The sequence below is a fragment of the Perca fluviatilis genome, chromosome 23, assembly GCF_010015445.1.
Source record: "Perca fluviatilis chromosome 23, GENO_Pfluv_1.0, whole genome shotgun sequence".
In the NCBI taxonomy this organism is placed as follows: domain Eukaryota; kingdom Metazoa; phylum Chordata; class Actinopteri; order Perciformes; family Percidae; genus Perca; species Perca fluviatilis.
Genome location: NC_053134.1, coordinates 25,116,552 through 25,133,758, shown reverse-complemented (window position 1 = coordinate 25,133,758; position 17,207 = coordinate 25,116,552). Strand labels below are relative to the sequence as shown.

At 43.4% G+C, this 17,207-nt stretch overlaps 1 protein-coding gene across 6 annotated transcripts in view; it reads left to right on the top strand.

Moving 5' to 3' along the window:
- The window catches only part of LOC120553669 (EF-hand calcium-binding domain-containing protein 6-like), a 70,487-nt gene that overhangs the window by 50,727 nt on the left and 2,553 nt on the right, over positions 1-17,207 (top strand). For all 6 annotated transcript variants that reach the window (XM_039792323.1, XM_039792320.1, XM_039792322.1 and 3 more), the window contains 9 exons: positions 1,450-1,605; positions 2,956-3,166; positions 3,249-3,443; positions 6,687-6,851; positions 7,253-7,459; positions 10,602-10,785; positions 10,872-11,059; positions 13,759-13,908; positions 14,425-14,601. In XM_039792323.1, coding sequence (XP_039648257.1) covers positions 1,450-1,605; positions 2,956-3,166; positions 3,249-3,443; positions 6,687-6,851; positions 7,253-7,459; positions 10,602-10,785; positions 10,872-11,059; positions 13,759-13,908; positions 14,425-14,547 — 1,579 coding nt within the window. In that variant the 3' untranslated portion in view covers positions 14,548-14,601. The remainder of the gene's footprint in view (positions 1-1,449; positions 1,606-2,955; positions 3,167-3,248; positions 3,444-6,686; positions 6,852-7,252; positions 7,460-10,601; positions 10,786-10,871; positions 11,060-13,758; positions 13,909-14,424; positions 14,602-17,207) is intronic.

Below are 17,207 nucleotides of genomic sequence, written 5' to 3'. Positions count from 1 at the left end.
TTTAGGCACAAAAACGAATCGGTTATGATTAGGCATTAAAACTACTTGGTTAAGTTTGGAAAGAAAGATTTTGGTTTGGGTTAAAATCAGACGTTACTTTACATCCGGTTAAGCATGTCATGCTGAATGTGACGTTCGTTTCCTTTTATTTTCAAACAGAACTTGAACCCTGCTCTTCCATGGTAAGGTCCTGTGTTTGTTTGACCCATCCACCACGGATCAAATAGTTTAAGTTGGCTTTTCTATATCTGCTCTTCAAAAAAACATTAAATTCAGCAGTTGTAAGAATTAAAATGATTGAACTGAAAACATGTACTGTTAATGCAGTTTTTGATAACTGAGTTAGAGATGATTTCTTTAGATTTGTGCATTGCACAAGCCTACGTCATGGGTATGCAATGGCCCGGGTTTATCAAATTTTCATGTGTTTTGACCTTTTGGCTTTCCGCCTTGTGTGAGGTTATTTGGCTGGTCTGTATGGCATTGTAACTCTGTATAATTCTCCATTCATCAGTGAAGTGAATGAGCTACACTGCAGATTGGAGTCCCTCTTAACAGTGACAGAGTGCCAGCTGTCTCAAATGACATATATCACTCCCTCATCCTCTCCTTGCAGTTCCCATGCGTTTGTTCTGTGTTGTTGGCTGTCTAGTAGCTGTGAATGCTTCGACATACAGTATGTGGGTGTTCCAGGTTTTCCGTCTGTTGTAGTTTAAAACGTATCAAATGCTGTTAATAACTATTAAATGTCCCATGGCATGAAAATGTCACACAAGGTTTTTTAACATGTGAGTTCCCCCAGCCTGCCTATGGTCTCCCAGTGGCTAGAAATGGTGATAGGTGTAAACCGAGCCCTGGGTATCCTGCTCTGCCTTTTAGACAGGATATATGCCCTAAAAACAACAGAGAACATATTTATAGGTTGATATGTACAGATATTAGTTTTCTAAACAAGCTTTGCTCTGGAGTGTCAGTACAATTTATAAATATTACTTATGCTGTAATATGAGCGTGGCTACTCTCCTGAACGAGCTCCGTACCCCAGGGGATTTGAATAAACAAACATTTAAGCACATGCTGTGATTATGATTAAGCCCATACAAAAAATATTGTTCTTAATGAATATTGTGAATGCAATGCAACAAGGCTTATTACAGTAAATCCCACACATTTTAAAAGTGTAACTGTACGATAGGTATGTCAATGTATTAGTTATTAGTTTTGATTTACAGTATGAGAGCAAAAACACATTTTTCTCGTTTAACAGTTGCTTTCAGAATCTGCATTAAACTTTCCAAATGTTTATGTTCTCATATTTGTTTTCCGATGATGTGAGTAAGCCAAACACATTTTTAATTACGCTGTCCGTCTGAACAGAAATACTTGAGTGAAGCTATGGAAGCATAGCAGCACAGGTTATAACCCGAGCTCTTGTTGTGCTGTCCACAGACAGATTGTGCAGGAGAACTACAAGGGGTTGAGCGACTCCCTGACTCACCTGGCAACGAGTAGAGATGGCACAGTGACAGTGGAGGAGCTGCTGAGCCTGTTACAAACCTACAGCTGCTCTGTCCGGAGAGAGCAGCTTGTAAATCACCTGCACAGGTCAACTTCATCCTTAACTTTTCCCTGTAGAGACAGCCATTATAGCAGTGGGCACAACTGGAGACACGTGCAAAACTCAAAACCACAGTCTGCACAGCAGCAGTTCATGTGGACCAAACTCTAGTTTGTTTCTCATTGCTTGAACACAGTTTTCAAAACTCTACACACTTATCCCATGGCTTTAACCTCAGCCTGCTCACTGTGATGTGAACTGTTTAGCTCAGGTGACTGTTGGTAGTGCAGACTGTGGTTAGAGTTTAGTGGATTCAGTTGTTACCACTGTCGTTTAGCAATCGAAAAAAAATTGAATTGGGTCTGTTTATTTATTGGTAGTCATACATCTGTAATTAGCATTGTGTTTTAGTTCAGCACCTATTCAAATGTTGAAGGTTTGTTAGATTGTATAAGGGGTTACAACATTATGATTGAAGTATATGATGGCCATTGTCATGCTCACTTACGGATGTCTCATAATTTGTTGTAGCAATTTTGGGTTTGATATCATGTGTTTTCATCACCATTTTTTGGAGAAAAAAATTGGCAAAAAGCCTTCAAAATACCACATTACTGTAATACACCAGGACCTTGAGGAACACCATGAATGGAAGGATGGAAGGCTGGATGGATGGATAGATGGAAGGCTGGATGGATGGATGGATGGATGGATGGATGGATGGATGGATGGTTGGGTGGATGGATTTGGTTTCAACAACTTTTGACATTTGTAGATTGGATGGCGAGCACTTCTGTTCTGGGAACTGCTCAGAAGCCCCCTTATTGTCACTATAACTGGGAAAGTCATAGATCCTCTGACTGCCCTGCGTCTCTAGAATGTGGTTGTAAAGTTTAGATTGCGATTGGTTTAAAGAAATGCCAATACACCCGAGCACGTTTTTCTCCCATCCCGGAGTGCTGTGTGGACTAGCCAGACCCTCCTCCACAGCGCTGTGGAGGAAGGTCTGGCAATGTGACACTAGGGTGGCAGTAGCTCAGTCCGTAGGGAGTTGGGTTGGGAACCGAAATGTGACTGGTAGCTGGAGAGGTGCCAGTTCACCTCCTGGGCACTGCCAAGGTGTCCTTGAGCAAGGCACCGAAACCCAACTGTTCAGGCGGCAGCCCATCAACAGCTGCAGCCCCCTCAATCTGACGTCTCTCTCCTTTTGTGCATGTACACGTCCTGAGCATGTGTGTGTATTTTAGGCCTGTGTGTAATGTGTGTTACTAACAACAGAGTGAAAAAGGCTTAATTTCCCTTGCGGGATTAATAAAGTATGTTAAATTAAAAACAAATCTGCACTTGTTAGTTTAAATCATTCATTGTGAAACCAACTTGTTTGTGTGTCTCTATAGGCTTGAGGTTCCCATGGATGATAACGGTGAGAGGCTATCTTACATGGACTTCCTGTCTGAGTTTGACCCTAAAGCAGAGAAGAGGTGTGAGCGTCCTCCTGCTTCTCCTGATGCTGTGGGCCAGATAAAGTCGTTGGACAGCCTCAGTCCAGGTCTGGCTCTGGCCAGGATGCGAGAACTAGTAACTGCGTCAGCACCTCATCTGTATAAGGTGAAGCTTACAACATGCTTCATTTTTCTTTGTCATCGGTTTCTCAGCTGATCACTTTTCAGTGTCTCTTTCTGTCCTCCAGGCATTCTTGGCCTTTGACCAGAGTGGGACAGGGACAGTCAAAGCGCTGGAATTTCGCCAGGTGCTGGAGAACTTTTGTGCCCGTCTGTCAGACAAACAGTACAGATACATGCTGACCAAACTGCAGCTGGACCGTGAGAACTGCACTGTTAACTGGAAGGATTTCCTCAACACGTTTCATTCACAGAGCCCACTGGTAAGAGAAGCTGTTTCCGGAGCTACTTAAGGGAAATATGCTTTTTCACTTCCGATGATGCTAACGTGGGGAACACGGTCACCGTTTTTCCCCGCTTAGCATCTGCATGTTTACATTGTCATTAGCTGTGTTTCATCACACATTTTGATGTGCATTTTAAAGTCGCGCTTTAGAAAAGCTTGATGGAAATGGCAAAATTTGATAAAACTTCCTCAATTGCGTACATTTTTTTTTTTACACTCGCTTGAGGTGGTTGATGCTCTAAATGGGATATGGAAACGCCTCTGTCAAATAAGTTCTGGTGTAGAGAACATGTAACTCAGAGGACTGATCAGCTGTTTCCGCTGTCTGCATCTTCCCGGATATTCCCATAACGTGTCTTCGTCTCCGGCCAGTTCAATTAAACCAACTTCCTAAAGACCTCTCTCCATTTTTCTCTCGTAGATGGATTAAATGGCCAAGGCGACTTGTTTTGTTTCCGGTTAGCTACCTCTATGTCTTCTACTCAGTTTACTGGTGGATTACAGCCATGCGTAGCCTATTGCGCCAACTTCTGACCAATCTACGCTGTGGCTTAGTTTATTCTCTTCAAACCAGTTGATGGAATTGCACCTAATTTACATTTCTTTTTTGCCACATTTCAAAGGTTCGCTCAAAATTTGCTTGACAGTTGACTCAGAGCACAGCTACTGTGAACATGTTAGCATGTTGATGCTAGAATTTAGTTCAAAGAACCGCTGTACAGTCTCACAAATCCGCTAGCATGGATGTAGACTCTTAGGCCCTGATTCCACCTGGTTTTTAAATCCAAACTGAGTCATCGGATCACAAGTGGACAGCTCTGGGTGCGTGTGTTCCCACCTAGCAGTGGAAAGTGTCTCCCAATTCGTCCTGAGTGACCACTTGTGATCGGATCTCACTTCCCCGCTCTATATGCAAATACACACGTACATCGTTTCCGTTTACATATAGGCTGGTTGTGTGTGTTTCTAAATATCCGTTGTTACTCTCACATAAATCAATCCCACAGTCTGTCAGTGTGCCGACATAAGGATGTCTACTGACGGGCGGCGGGACCAGTGCAGGAGAGAAAGTCTCTATGTTTTCAGCTCTCAGTCTGCAGTTTGTAGCTTCTAACTGCATTTCTGTGGTTTGAAGTTTAGTTTCTACATTATATCTGCTTCATTTTATTATTCATGTTCGCTTATAGGAGTCGTGTTACGGTAATGCTGATGAAGACCCAACATTTACTGATTTTCACAGGAAGTGAAACTGTTCCGCAGCCGCTGCTTTGAAACTCTTGCAATGCGAGACTAATAAATAACAGAAGGAGACGGCACATGGGCTTGATAGTTTGTAGTAATATCCTACATATTGGTGAATTTGGGGACTTTTTATGAAAATACAAATAAGTTATTGTATACCAACTAGGGTTGGGTATCGTTTTTTTTTTTTCCGATTCCGGTGCTAAATCGATACTTTTAAAACGGTGCCGGTGCCTAAATGGTGCCTGAACCGGTACTTTTCAATAAAGTTAAAAAAAAAAAAGAAGAAGAAAAAAACTAAGGGTAGTAAACAACAGTCAGTGACTTGTTTATTGCTAAGGCCATGGTCAAAATTAAAGATTTAATAATAATGTAATAACTATAACAATAACAATAACTTATTTCACCAGTATATTGCTGTTGAACCCCAGATGGGAAAAGGGTATTTTACAATTACTGTGAATGCACCACGAGGCTAGCTGTTTTAAGTGAATGCACCGTCTGTGTTGTTTAATTCCGACAATGGCAGCTGCAAGTGAACGCACCGTCTGTGTTGTTTAATTCCGACGACGGCACCTGCAAGTGAAAGCACCGTCTGTGTTGTTTCATTCCGACCATAGAAACATACTGTATATCTATGAATTCCGACAACGGCAGCTGCTGCTGCGCTGCAGTGCAGACTGTTACATCCCGCTGTTGAAGTCCTCCACAGTGAAATAGTCACACTTTACACTGTTTAACGTTAGCTGTCAACATTTTACCGGTGTTTAATCCAGCTGCTAGCTAAAGGTAGGCTAACGTTACATGCTGTCAGGTGTAGTGTAAAGTCAAGCACCGAAATGAGGCACCGAAACTTTCGTTCTTATTCGGTCTCCTTACTACCGTTTACGTCGGCACCGGTTCCCTATTGGCACCGAGTTTCGGTACCCAACCCTAATACCGACGGCTGCCTTTTCCAGGCAATCGGCCGCACAGAGCTCCGACAGCCGAGAGAAGGCAGCACAGGAACAAAAACGCTGACGATTCACTCAGTGGGGTCTGTGACATGAGAAATCCTTTCAATGAGTACGTAGTCTGGCTTAGAGTTTAGTAGGCAGCCTTTTATGTGGACACGAGATGCATTCCCGTTCTCACTGTTAAAAGAATGTGGACACATGGCTTAGACCACCTCCAAATGTGGTTTTAAAGATCGGATCTCAAAACGTCCTCAAACGTCCTGAGAGTGTTTTCACCCGTACTTAGAGCTGTCCACTTGTGATCCGATCACTCAGATCGGATTTTAATAGCAGGTAACAGGGGCTTAGTCTTGTTATGCTAAGCTAGGCTAATCACATCCTGACTCCAGCTTTGTGCTCAACACAGCCATGGCAGTGATATTCGTTTTCTCATCTCACCCTTAGGACGTTTTCACACCTATAGTTTGTTTGCTTTGGCCGCAGTCTGTTTCTGTGAGAGAAACATCGAAGCTGCCACAGTACTGATCTGCCGCATCGCAGATTGCAAAGCACAGCTGACAACAGTTGACATTTAGCTCAGACTACTGGAGTACGCATGCAGTATTTGGTGCGGTTCGAGGTTGGACCACATTCTCGCCACAAACAAACCGCTCCAGAGTTGGATCTAAAGCGTACCGAGACCACCTCATCAAGCAGGTCTCGGTACGCTTGGTTGGTACGCTTTTGGCGCACCCGAGTGCGATTGCTGCGTTCATACCTGCCCAAACGAACAGCACCAAGGGCGAAAACCAACTCTATTTGCGCAATTCACCCAAACGAGGCAGGTGTGAAAGCACCCTTAGAAAGCAAGCAAATGAGTGTATTGCCTCAAAATGTTGACCTTTTCTGTTGGTTGTATGTCGTCCCTCCCTGTATGCCTCATATAGAGCGTGTGTTTGTGCGTGTGTGTGTGTGTGTGTGTGTGTGTGTGTGTGTGTGTGTGTGTGTGTGTGTGTTGTATGCTACTGTTTATAATGATGTAGACGTCAGAGAGGTGCCTGAGTAAGAGCCAGGAAGTCGTCTCCGGTGACTTGTATGAAATCACCAAAGAGCTCGTGGATCTGGACCCGTCCAACAGCACTACAATCTCTAAAGGGCAGTTCAGACAGCTTTGTGAACACCACTGCCCGAGACTCACAAAGGATCAGGTGAAGCCAGAGAAACTGTTTGCTTGTATTCCAGTCCATGATAATTCAGAGAATTCTAGCCATGCAAGAGAACAAGCACATTTCCAACAACTCTTCCAGTGCTTTCAAGCTGAAACAACACATACTGGCATCCGTCCATGGTTACAAATGAGGAAATGAGTCTGTGAGGGAATGAGTCTTTCGGGGCATTTGCCAGTACCATTCGTTTTAGTCTGATATGTTTTCTTTAATTATTCTGATCAAAATCTAATTTATCTTTGCTGATAATTATTGACTGCTTGAGAGAGTTAGTCATCCGTAAAGCCAATTTACTGTGCTGTTTGTAGCTCGCTTTGGGGTCCTACCCCCCCACAGTGCAAATGATTATTGTGTGTGTGTGTGTGTTTCCTTTTGCTTCTCAGTTTGAGTGTGTGTGGAGTCAGATGCCCGTAAATGAGCAGAAGAAGCTGCAGTACAGAGAGTTTCTGAAGCGTTTTGGTGCGCTGAGCAGGACAGAAGCAGGGGGTCCCACCAACAATGTCCCATCGCCTTCCTCTGAGCCCAGACAAACAGCCTCAGCAACAGCATTTTGCCCAGAGACTGTAGGTGCCATTCTGCAACGCACTAAGGTACAGCACATGACTGAAGACTGAAGCACACTAATAACTCTCTCTCTCTCTCTCTCTCTCTCTTCTCTCTCTCTCTCACTCACTTTTACTTATTTCCCCGTCAAATACACTGCTCTGAGCACTTACAAACCCTTGGACACTTCATCACAGTATCCCTGCTGCCCCTCTCTGCTCTGTGCACTCTTCAGATTTGTGTGAGTGTGTGCCACTTACAAAAGCACACCGAGCAAGAAAGGTAGGATTTGGAAAATCAGTCAGACTGAATGAGAAAGGTTATCTTCGCTCACTTATGTGGATAATAGCAGACACAGAAATAAAGGTTTGAGCAGAGGATAGATTTTGCTAGCTCCAAAAAATTGAGTCTTTCCAATTTCCCTGCAAAATGTAAATCATGTGTTTCCAAACATGTTTTTTTCCCCATGATGAAAATGTCTCCCTGCTGGCTTTAAATTGAGACTCAAATTTAATGCCATAGCGAAAATGCATTTAATCAACAATGCCTGTGTCAGACCGACGGTAGCACGGGGAGAGGAGCAGTCAGTTGAAAAAACTCCGACGCAGAGAGAGCATACGAGGAGACGGGGAAGCCCGTCGGATCAAATGTATACAATGTTACAAAAACATAAACCTTGGTCCGGACTGTGGTTTCGGACTTTCAGGTGTGAAATCCCCCCTTAGGCCCCTTTTACACCTGGCATTGAAGTCCGATATGAGTGATCAGATCACAAGTGAACAGCTCTAGGTGCTTGTGTTCCCACCTGGCAGTGGAATGTTAGCCTGGTCCTACCAGACTCTGGTACACTAGCCTGGTCCTACCAGACTCTGGTACATTAGCCTGGTCCTACCAGACTCTGGTACACTAGCCTGGTCCTACCAGACTCTGGTACATTAGCCTGGTCCTACCAGACTCTGGTACACTAGCCTGGTCCTACCAGACTGTGGTACATTAGCCTGGTCCTACCAGAGTCTGGTACACTAGCCTAGTCCTCCCAGACTGTGGTACACCTGCCTGGTCCTACCAGAGTCTGGTACACTAGCCTAGTCCTACCAGACTCTGGTACATTAGCCTGGTCCTACCAGACTCTGGTACACTAACCCTGTCCTACCAGACTCTGGTACATTAGCCTTGTCCTACCAGACTGTGGTACATTAGCCTTGTCCTACCAGACTCTGGTACATTAGCCTGGTCCTACCAGACTCTGGTACACTAACCCTGTCCTACCAGACTCTGGTACACTAGCCTGGTCCTACCAGACTGTGGTACACTAGCCTGGTCCTACCAGACTCTGGTCCATTTCATTTGTACAGAGAGTCTGGCCTCTTCTTTAGAGAAAGGCTTATATTTTAGAGATATTTGACATTTTGACAAATAAGATAGACTTTATTAATCCCACACTGGGGAAATTCCTGTCACAGCAGCTCAAAAGAAAAACAATGTACACACATCAGAATAACACAAATACACATTAAGTAGACATAGGAGAAAAAAATATACATAAAGTATATGAACAAGAAACTAGAATCAGTTATAATAATAATAATAATAGTAATAAAAAACAGACATATTTACACAATAAACACCCTTATATAAATAGACAGTATATATACACTGATATACAGATGAAATTGATGAAATTGAAAGCAAAGAGCAGTTACAGTTGAGCGGGGTGTTTTTCCTTTGTGTGTATGTCTGTGAGACACGCTATGTACACGCCAAATAAACAGAGCAAAGCGCGTGTCCTTTTTCGACACCTTTTGTCCCAAGAAGAAACATATAGAGAAAAGTTTGCACCACAGTAAAAAAAAAAATATGAACATTACACCTCCTGTGTAGACACCAGTGCAAGGGTGATAAAGAGTGCCAAATTTGATAACGTGAAGATGCCCGGTGGCCGAAGTTTTTAACAATAAAAGTTACACACAAATGCACGGATCTATAAAATGTTTTATTTTCATTGTCAATCTTTTCTTTTCTTAATGGCAATGTAACCAAATCAACACCACTCAGTCGTGAACAAATCGAAAAAATAAAAAAAATAACAATGCCTTACTTTTACATCTGTATTCAGATAACCGAACATACTGTAAACTTGAAGTTGATAAAACTCTTATATTTGCTGTAGGTAGGATTGTGAAGATCCAGGACTTAACCAAACATTTGAACATCGACAACTTCTCAGTCCCTCCCCCCCTTTCCGTTAAAGCCCAGCGGTATCATAAGCCCCTCCCCCCACAACGGAGAATGAATGCGTGTGCATGAGCAGTGATTGACACGCAGTTAGACACCCCTCCTGGCCCTGATTGGTGCATCTGAACAGGGTTTTTTGCAAATCCCACTACAGGCTGTAGATGGAGCCAGAGGAGCCAGATGTTTTTTTAAATGACCTGCTTCATGTAATTCTACTAGAACATAGGGTCAGTTTCAGCAAAAATGACAGAAAGTTAGTTTTATAAGGCTTACCTACTGCACCTTTAACCTCATGTTCTTAACCTTATGTGCGTAATGCAAAGTGTGTTAACACATAAGCTTACAACATATGACTCGCTCTTGTCGTTCACAAAAATACTCAATTACAAGTAAAAGCTTTGCATTGAAAATGTATGTAAGTATCATCAGGAAAAGGTAGTTAAAGTATTAAAAGTAAAAGTACTCAGAAAAATCCTCCCATTTTAGAAACTGGAAATTATCCAAACAGTTCTGTCAATCAAGTGTTTAATGGTCTAATGATTTCAGCTGGACTTGTTGGCCTGTGTATTGTTGGGTAGTTTCATTTATAATAAAACATCAATATTTTATAAACTGCATGTGTTTTGTGTGCAACAATCTTAATGTGTAAAGTAACTAGTAACTAAAGCTGTCAGATGAATGTAGTGGAGTAAAAAGTCCAATATTTCTCTCCGAAATGTAGCGGAGTAGAAGTAGAAAGTGGCATGAAAAGAAAAGACTGAAATAATGTACAAGTGCATCAACATTTGGACTTAAGTACAGTACTTGAGTACTTAGTTACATTCTACCACTGGTCGACACAGGGCGCTGGAATCAGCTGCTTGGTGCAAACCACTCTTAAATAACTAAAGATGAGACTTTTCTTCAGTGTAGTCGTGCAGCCCTACTCCTCACCTCCTCTCATTCCTCTCTCAGTCTGCCCCCCAGTGCACCTCCAGGCGTTCTGCCTCAGTGGGGAGGCCGGGAACAGGAAGCCCGCTGGGCAGCACGGAGAGGAATCTGCGTGGGGCTGTGCAGCGCTGCTGGAAAGATATCCAGAGGAACTGTACCGAGGAAGATCCTCTGCGAGAGGGACACATCAGCACCACCTCCTTCCTGGGTGAGCAGCAAACCACAGGCAATCATATATGACCCTGAGCTATTCCTTCTACCTGCTACATGCTCAGGACTGACTGTGTGTTGCAGAGATCCTCCAATCTCTCGGCATCAGTATGACTCAGGAGCAGCTGGAGCGTCTGGCTGAGAAGTTTGACATCACCAATAATGGTTCCGTTTCATATCACGACTTCCTTCGTCACTTCCTCTTGAACCTAAAACCAGCAGAGACCAAGACGGCATATGAGCGACGCAGACTCCCTCTTCCTATTACACCGGTAAACATTTTTATTCTACTGCAATTCTATGTCTGCATGTATTAAGCTCTTAAATGTGTCTCCAACCCATCTAATACTGAGCTAAAAATGAAGGGTGTAAATCATTTTGTCTAAAGAAATAAGTTTTTCCTAATATACATTTGTATCTCCTCCACTTTGATGCAACATGGGGCAATAAAATGCAAATTGCGAATGACTTAACCCTCTGAGGACAAACAACGCACTGGCTAATCCAAGCAATGTTCGACAACACTCCTTTCATTTTTTCATTTTTCATTTAAGACATTTATTTACTATTTTATTCATATATTACGCTACTTTTGTGAACCCAATACTTTTGTAAACTCATTTCCAAAGCACCAAAACAATTGTAGCTCTAGGTATGTTTTCACAAGAGATTTGAAAAATATTTCTGCTTTAGGGTCACATTATCTCTTCACACATTTGCTCTAGAACTATTTTGCGTGTCACTACACAAAGCTGAGTTTGTTCTGAGCATTTTGATATGATACACATGGGGATCAGTTATATCTATTTTTTTATTTAACCTTTATTTATCCAGGTAAGTTGATTGAGAACAAATTCTCATTTTCAACAATGACCTGATCACATTCACACAGTTTCACATTCATATCTGGAAGCTGCCCAGTACAACCACAGTCTGATCTGCTGGCTACTGAGCAGCTCCACTGGAGCGGTTGGGGTTAAGGGCCTTGCTCAAGGGCACCTCAGTGATGGTAATGAGGGAGGGACAAGCGCTGCTCTTTCACTTTCCCCACCCAGATTTTATCCTGCCATTCTGGGAATTGATTCAGCCACCTCTGGGTCCCAAACCCGTTTCTTTAACCTTTAGGCCACCGCTGCCCACTGATATATGCTGATATACAGTACAGGCCAAAAGTTTGGACACACCTTCTCACTCAATGTGTTTCTTTATTTTCATGACTATTTACATTGTAGATTCTCACTGAAGGCATCAAAACTATGAATGAACACATATGGAATTATGTACTTAACAAAAAAGTGTGAAATAACTGAAAACATGTCTTATATTTTAGATTCTTCAAAGTAGCCACCCTTTGCTTTTTTTGATAACTCTGCAAACCCTTGGTGTTCTCTCAGTGAGCTTCATGAGGTAGTCACCTGAAATGGTTTTACCTTCACAGGTGTGCTTTGTCAGGGTTCATTAGTGGCATTTTTTCCCTTATTAATAAAAAAGCAAAGGGTGGCTTCTTTGAAGAATCTAAAATATAAGACATGTTTTCAGTTATTTCACACTTTTTTGTTAAGTACATAATTCCATATGTGTTCATTCATAGTTTTGATGCCTTCAGTGAGAATCTACAATGTAAATAGTCATGAAAATAAAAAGGAAACGCATTGAATGAGAAGGTGTGTCCAAACTTTTGGCCTGTACTGTATGCTTATCAATATAATATACTTTATTGTCCTCTTGGGGAAAACTTTTCATGGACTCCGCACCTGGCAACTTTAGCTGCACTTACAATAAAGATCAACAAATAGAAATAATAAAAAATGGACATCAATGAGAGCCACAGGACCCATACAGTAAATTGCACACTACATAAACAAAACACTGTGATACTATTGCACAACGCATACAGCCTCGAAAAGCATTATTATTTAACATATTGATCAATGTTGGCACATATGAGTTTTTAAAAAAACGGTTCAGTCTGCATTTGGGCACTCTGTATCGTCTGGGTGGAGAATACTGATTGGCTGAAGGGAGAGGTTCCCCACTCCTCCCCCGTCACCTTCATGGCAGACTGTACCAGACGAGCGGGTCGAGATTTTAGTATGCATGTTAGCAATTTGGAAATGTACTTTTCCCTCATGTATTCAGTCATCACAGTTGGAGTTAATGTGAAATGGGACACGGGGTATGTACTTTCAGCTACACATGCCCATGCTGAGCAGCACATTTCATTTTAACTCTGCAGTCCCTCTCCTTTCCTCTGTTTAACATCTGATGTATTGTACTGTTATTGGCTGCAAGTTTAAATTGGGTTATAAGTATGTGTGTGTGTGTGTGTGTGTGTGTGTGTGTGTGTTTGGGGGGGGGGAGAGGGGCGGACGCCGGGTTGCCAGATTGTGTAAACTCAGCGGGGACCTCCCACCCTCAGGCTCTCGACTATCGTCTCCTATGACAAGCAAACTGGGCAAGTTTGGTGAGTTTGCGGTGCTTTTCTGGCATGGGGAGGTGTATATGAAGCTTTGAACAATGACACACGGGTGGGCACGCTCTTAAAAGACTCCCGCTGAGCGACTGAGCTGAGCCCCCCAAGCTTTAATGGAGCGTGTGGGTGAGGGCCCTTATCTGGCAACCCATGAGCTGCAAGCTTCCAAACCAACTTTGGAATCACAAAGACCTGCATTGTCTTGACCGAACCCACCACCATCTGTGTAAAATTGCCGAGACCCCCCCCCCATTGCATCTCATCTGATTCTATGGCGTGTCTCTACACGAGTTTACAGACAAAACCTTTTTTTATCTGATCATAGAACAAACAACACTTTGTTCTGCGGCTCAGCTTGTGAAGAAATGAAATAGTGGCGCTAATGTGGGCTCTCACCTTTATTTGTTTTTTCTTTCTTTCTGCTTGTTCGTGACTTCCTGGTTGGGCCTTGTACCCCATCTGATGGATGGGATTCTGCAACGGTCTGGTCCGGTTCAGGCGAGCCAGGGTGTCCTGAGCAAAGATTGCGTGGAGGTCATGCTGAGGATGCACGATGTGGTTCACTCCTCCTGGGCCTCCATCAGACGCTGCTTCCTGACGTGTGACCGCAGCCGCACGGGAAGTGTCTCGGTGCAGGACTTTAGGCAGGTGAGGTCGGTTACCCCGCAGAGCTCCACCTGCTCTGCTGCATCTGAAGAATGTCAAAACACTCAGAGACAAACTGGTTCTTCATGAATTATTGAAGAGATCGCTTCACTTGTGTCTCTTCTATCAAAATGTAGAAGAATGATGGAGGGTGGCTGGAAATCCATGATGCTCAAGACACACACACACACTCACAAGTGCACACACACACACACACACACACACCACTTGACAGCCAATCAGTAATTTTAATTGTTCAATTAAGCTGAAGGTTGAAACAAGATGGCTCTGACATTTTGGCCCAGGAGAGCAGCAGCTGACACTCCCGTTTTATTGTCCCTGTCGTTTACCTGCTGTACATTTCACAGACGACAAGGCTCCCTGGGCTAATCGATAGAAACAATTAGCAGCCTGTTCAGGGATGACGTCTCCTAAACCCCAACCCAAAACTCATAGGACACACACAAATGTTCACACGTAGGCACTCCAACTCCAACTCTTGCCGCTGTTGCCCTGCAGGTGCTGTGCCGCTTCAGCGTCAGACTGTCAGAGGAGGAGTTCTTCCACCTCAGCTCTTATTTTGATGCCAACACCGCAGGAAGGATCCGCTACAACAACTTCCTGTGGGCCTTTCTTCGCTGACCTCCATTCAGATGCCTAGTGCTGCTGAGGCCCCAGACGCTCAGGGGACCCCAGGTTTAGTGTTTGGCAATAACTTTGTGGTCCTTTGGTTAAGTGCAATTTGTTATATGGTAATTATGCACTGTAGAAAGCAAAATATAACCTGAAATGGTGAGCAGATCACTCCGCATTTTACATAATCTTAAAGCTCCATTGTGTAATGTTTTGAGTTGATTCTTAGTAAAAAGCCCTTTGTTCTTTCACAACTATGTGCTCATTCATGTGTAATTACTTCCACCAACTAATCAAAGTATTCTCGTAAGAGTAGAATCTGACATTCAGAATCATTGCGAATACAAACGAGCGAGTCGCTCGAATGGCGGCAGCCATGTAGCGCCTCCATCTTTAAAATACATTAGCCAAAGAGGGACATACCTCCGCCTTTCGTGCTTTAACACTCAGTGGCACCGTGACGAATGCCAGCCGGGAGATTACTCGCGACTGCTGGCAGATTTGAAAGCCTGTTGAAGATGGAGGATCACACCTATTCTCGAGGACATGTAACGGAGTCGCCAAGGAAGCGAAAAAGAGGCAAAGCTACAAGACCAAAGTTAATATTGGAGTGGCTAGAACAGCTGCGTGTAAACGATGGAGATACTAAGAGATCATTTCGGGTTCAGCCACAGTAGTAATATTAATATTATTATGATATTAGTAGTAATATTCAGTTGGTTGTCATATACAATTTCACCGCTAGATGGGAGAAATTCTTACACAATGTAGCTTTAAATGCCCTGAAAATGTATTTCTCTGTAACATTAAATATTGACACTAAACATTATAGCTCGGTGTTCTTTGGAATTATGTTCATGTTGGAAATTCAGCACCTCAGAGTTACATTCTACTTCCAACAATAGTGTTTCACTAGTGAGGCGGAAAGTAAGGGGGTCGGGAATAGCAATAGACAGACCTGCAATCAACTTGAACCCTAAACCATGCAGTGGTTTCCATGTTCAGATATCGTAGAAGAGCAAGAATTTGAAAAACTTTGGCATTGAATGTATAATTATTTCCACCAAAATCCCACCCACTTCAAACCAGACACAGAAAACAGGGTGTACATGAAGGAACAGGATCGCTGATACAAGAAGCTGATTGAGAAAGCAGGCTCGTTGGAGATGAACTGCGCCTCGCCTGTAAAGTAGACGAGAGCAGGCAGCAGCAGCCGGGGGCGGTGACAAAAATCCGCTCTCAAGTCGGACAGTTTCCAGCCATGTCCAGCAGCCTTCAGGCTGAACAGGAAGTGACAGAAACACTGTTGTCCGATTCCGATTTAATAAAATGTTATCAGACCCAAATATCAGCTGGTACACAGTCTCCAGTTGTTTTTATTATGACAGAGTAGCTGTCAAAATGCTCACATGCGATCTGTTGCTGATTTACACTGTAGATGATCTATAATCTGAACAGATTTAGTCTCTCTGACTTCTAAACGTAACTATCAGCCTCACAACATGTGTTCTGTACACAATAAGCTTTTAAATCAGACAAATAGCAGTTAAAATCCCTCCAAATCAAAATCAATATAAAGTTTATATAAAACGTCATCACGTCGAGTCGATTCTGAACCAATCAGCTGTTATATCAGCTGAGAGGCCGGCGTTTCCCAGCATGCCCTGGGTCTTGCAGTCGGTGAAAAGCAACTGCGCTGCCTGCGTCTCAGAACTGCAGCCGCCTTGGTCTCGTGAGGTCATCATTGCCCACGTGTGCATGACGTCGGAATCAGGTCGGACACAAATCTAACCGGCATGCGTTGGGCTGCGATCGTCGGTGATCGATTCTGTGCAGACCTGGCTCATCTCGAACGAGCCTAGTGACCCCCATTTTCCACTGGGTGCGTCTATTCTGCCTTCCGGTTTTGTTCCGTCCTCCGCCACGCCCCACACCACACCAGGAGGGTCTCAGAGTCTTGCTGCCCGACTCTCAGATTATATTGTCTCTACTTTGTACTTTACAGAACAATCAGGTGTTTATTGAGCTAGCATCTACCTTCCACTCCAAGCACTCCTGTAATTAACCTCCATGCCTTCACTTTTCTGACGTTGTCTTTATAAAAAAAATCTCTCATGTCTATCATGTTTTTCAACCTCCAAGATGATCTCTCGTCATCCATGGCGTTGTAGAGGAGAAATGCGATATTGGGGGGTGTATTTTGGTAAATTGACTGGATGCTCTCGCCGTTTCACTTCCTGCGCGACTGTCCGAACGCCCCGCTGCTCGCTTGAAAATAGATGCACCCTGTCCTTCCTGTTGTCCACCAAGCCCATAGCTCATTTCTGCCCCCGGGCCCATTGGTGGGTTTATCTGACCCTGACGGCAAGATCTGCCACTGACACGACAAATCCATCCATCAAGGGATCTGATGACTGAAAAACATGAGGAAATAAAGATGAACCAAGGAGAGATTGATAAATAATTTGAGTTGTTCCCAGGGTTGTCCACCTTCTGTGACTATTTGACTCTGATTTGTGTTCCAAAGCCAATCAAATAAAGTGCCTTTTTAGCAATGCAGACGACGGGAAGGACCGCATCTTTTGTTCAGACGGGAAGTGTGAAGTGTGATGGATGGCAGAGAAGGTAGAGGGGACGTCTGTCATAGAGAGCTGGGAGTCATTATCTGA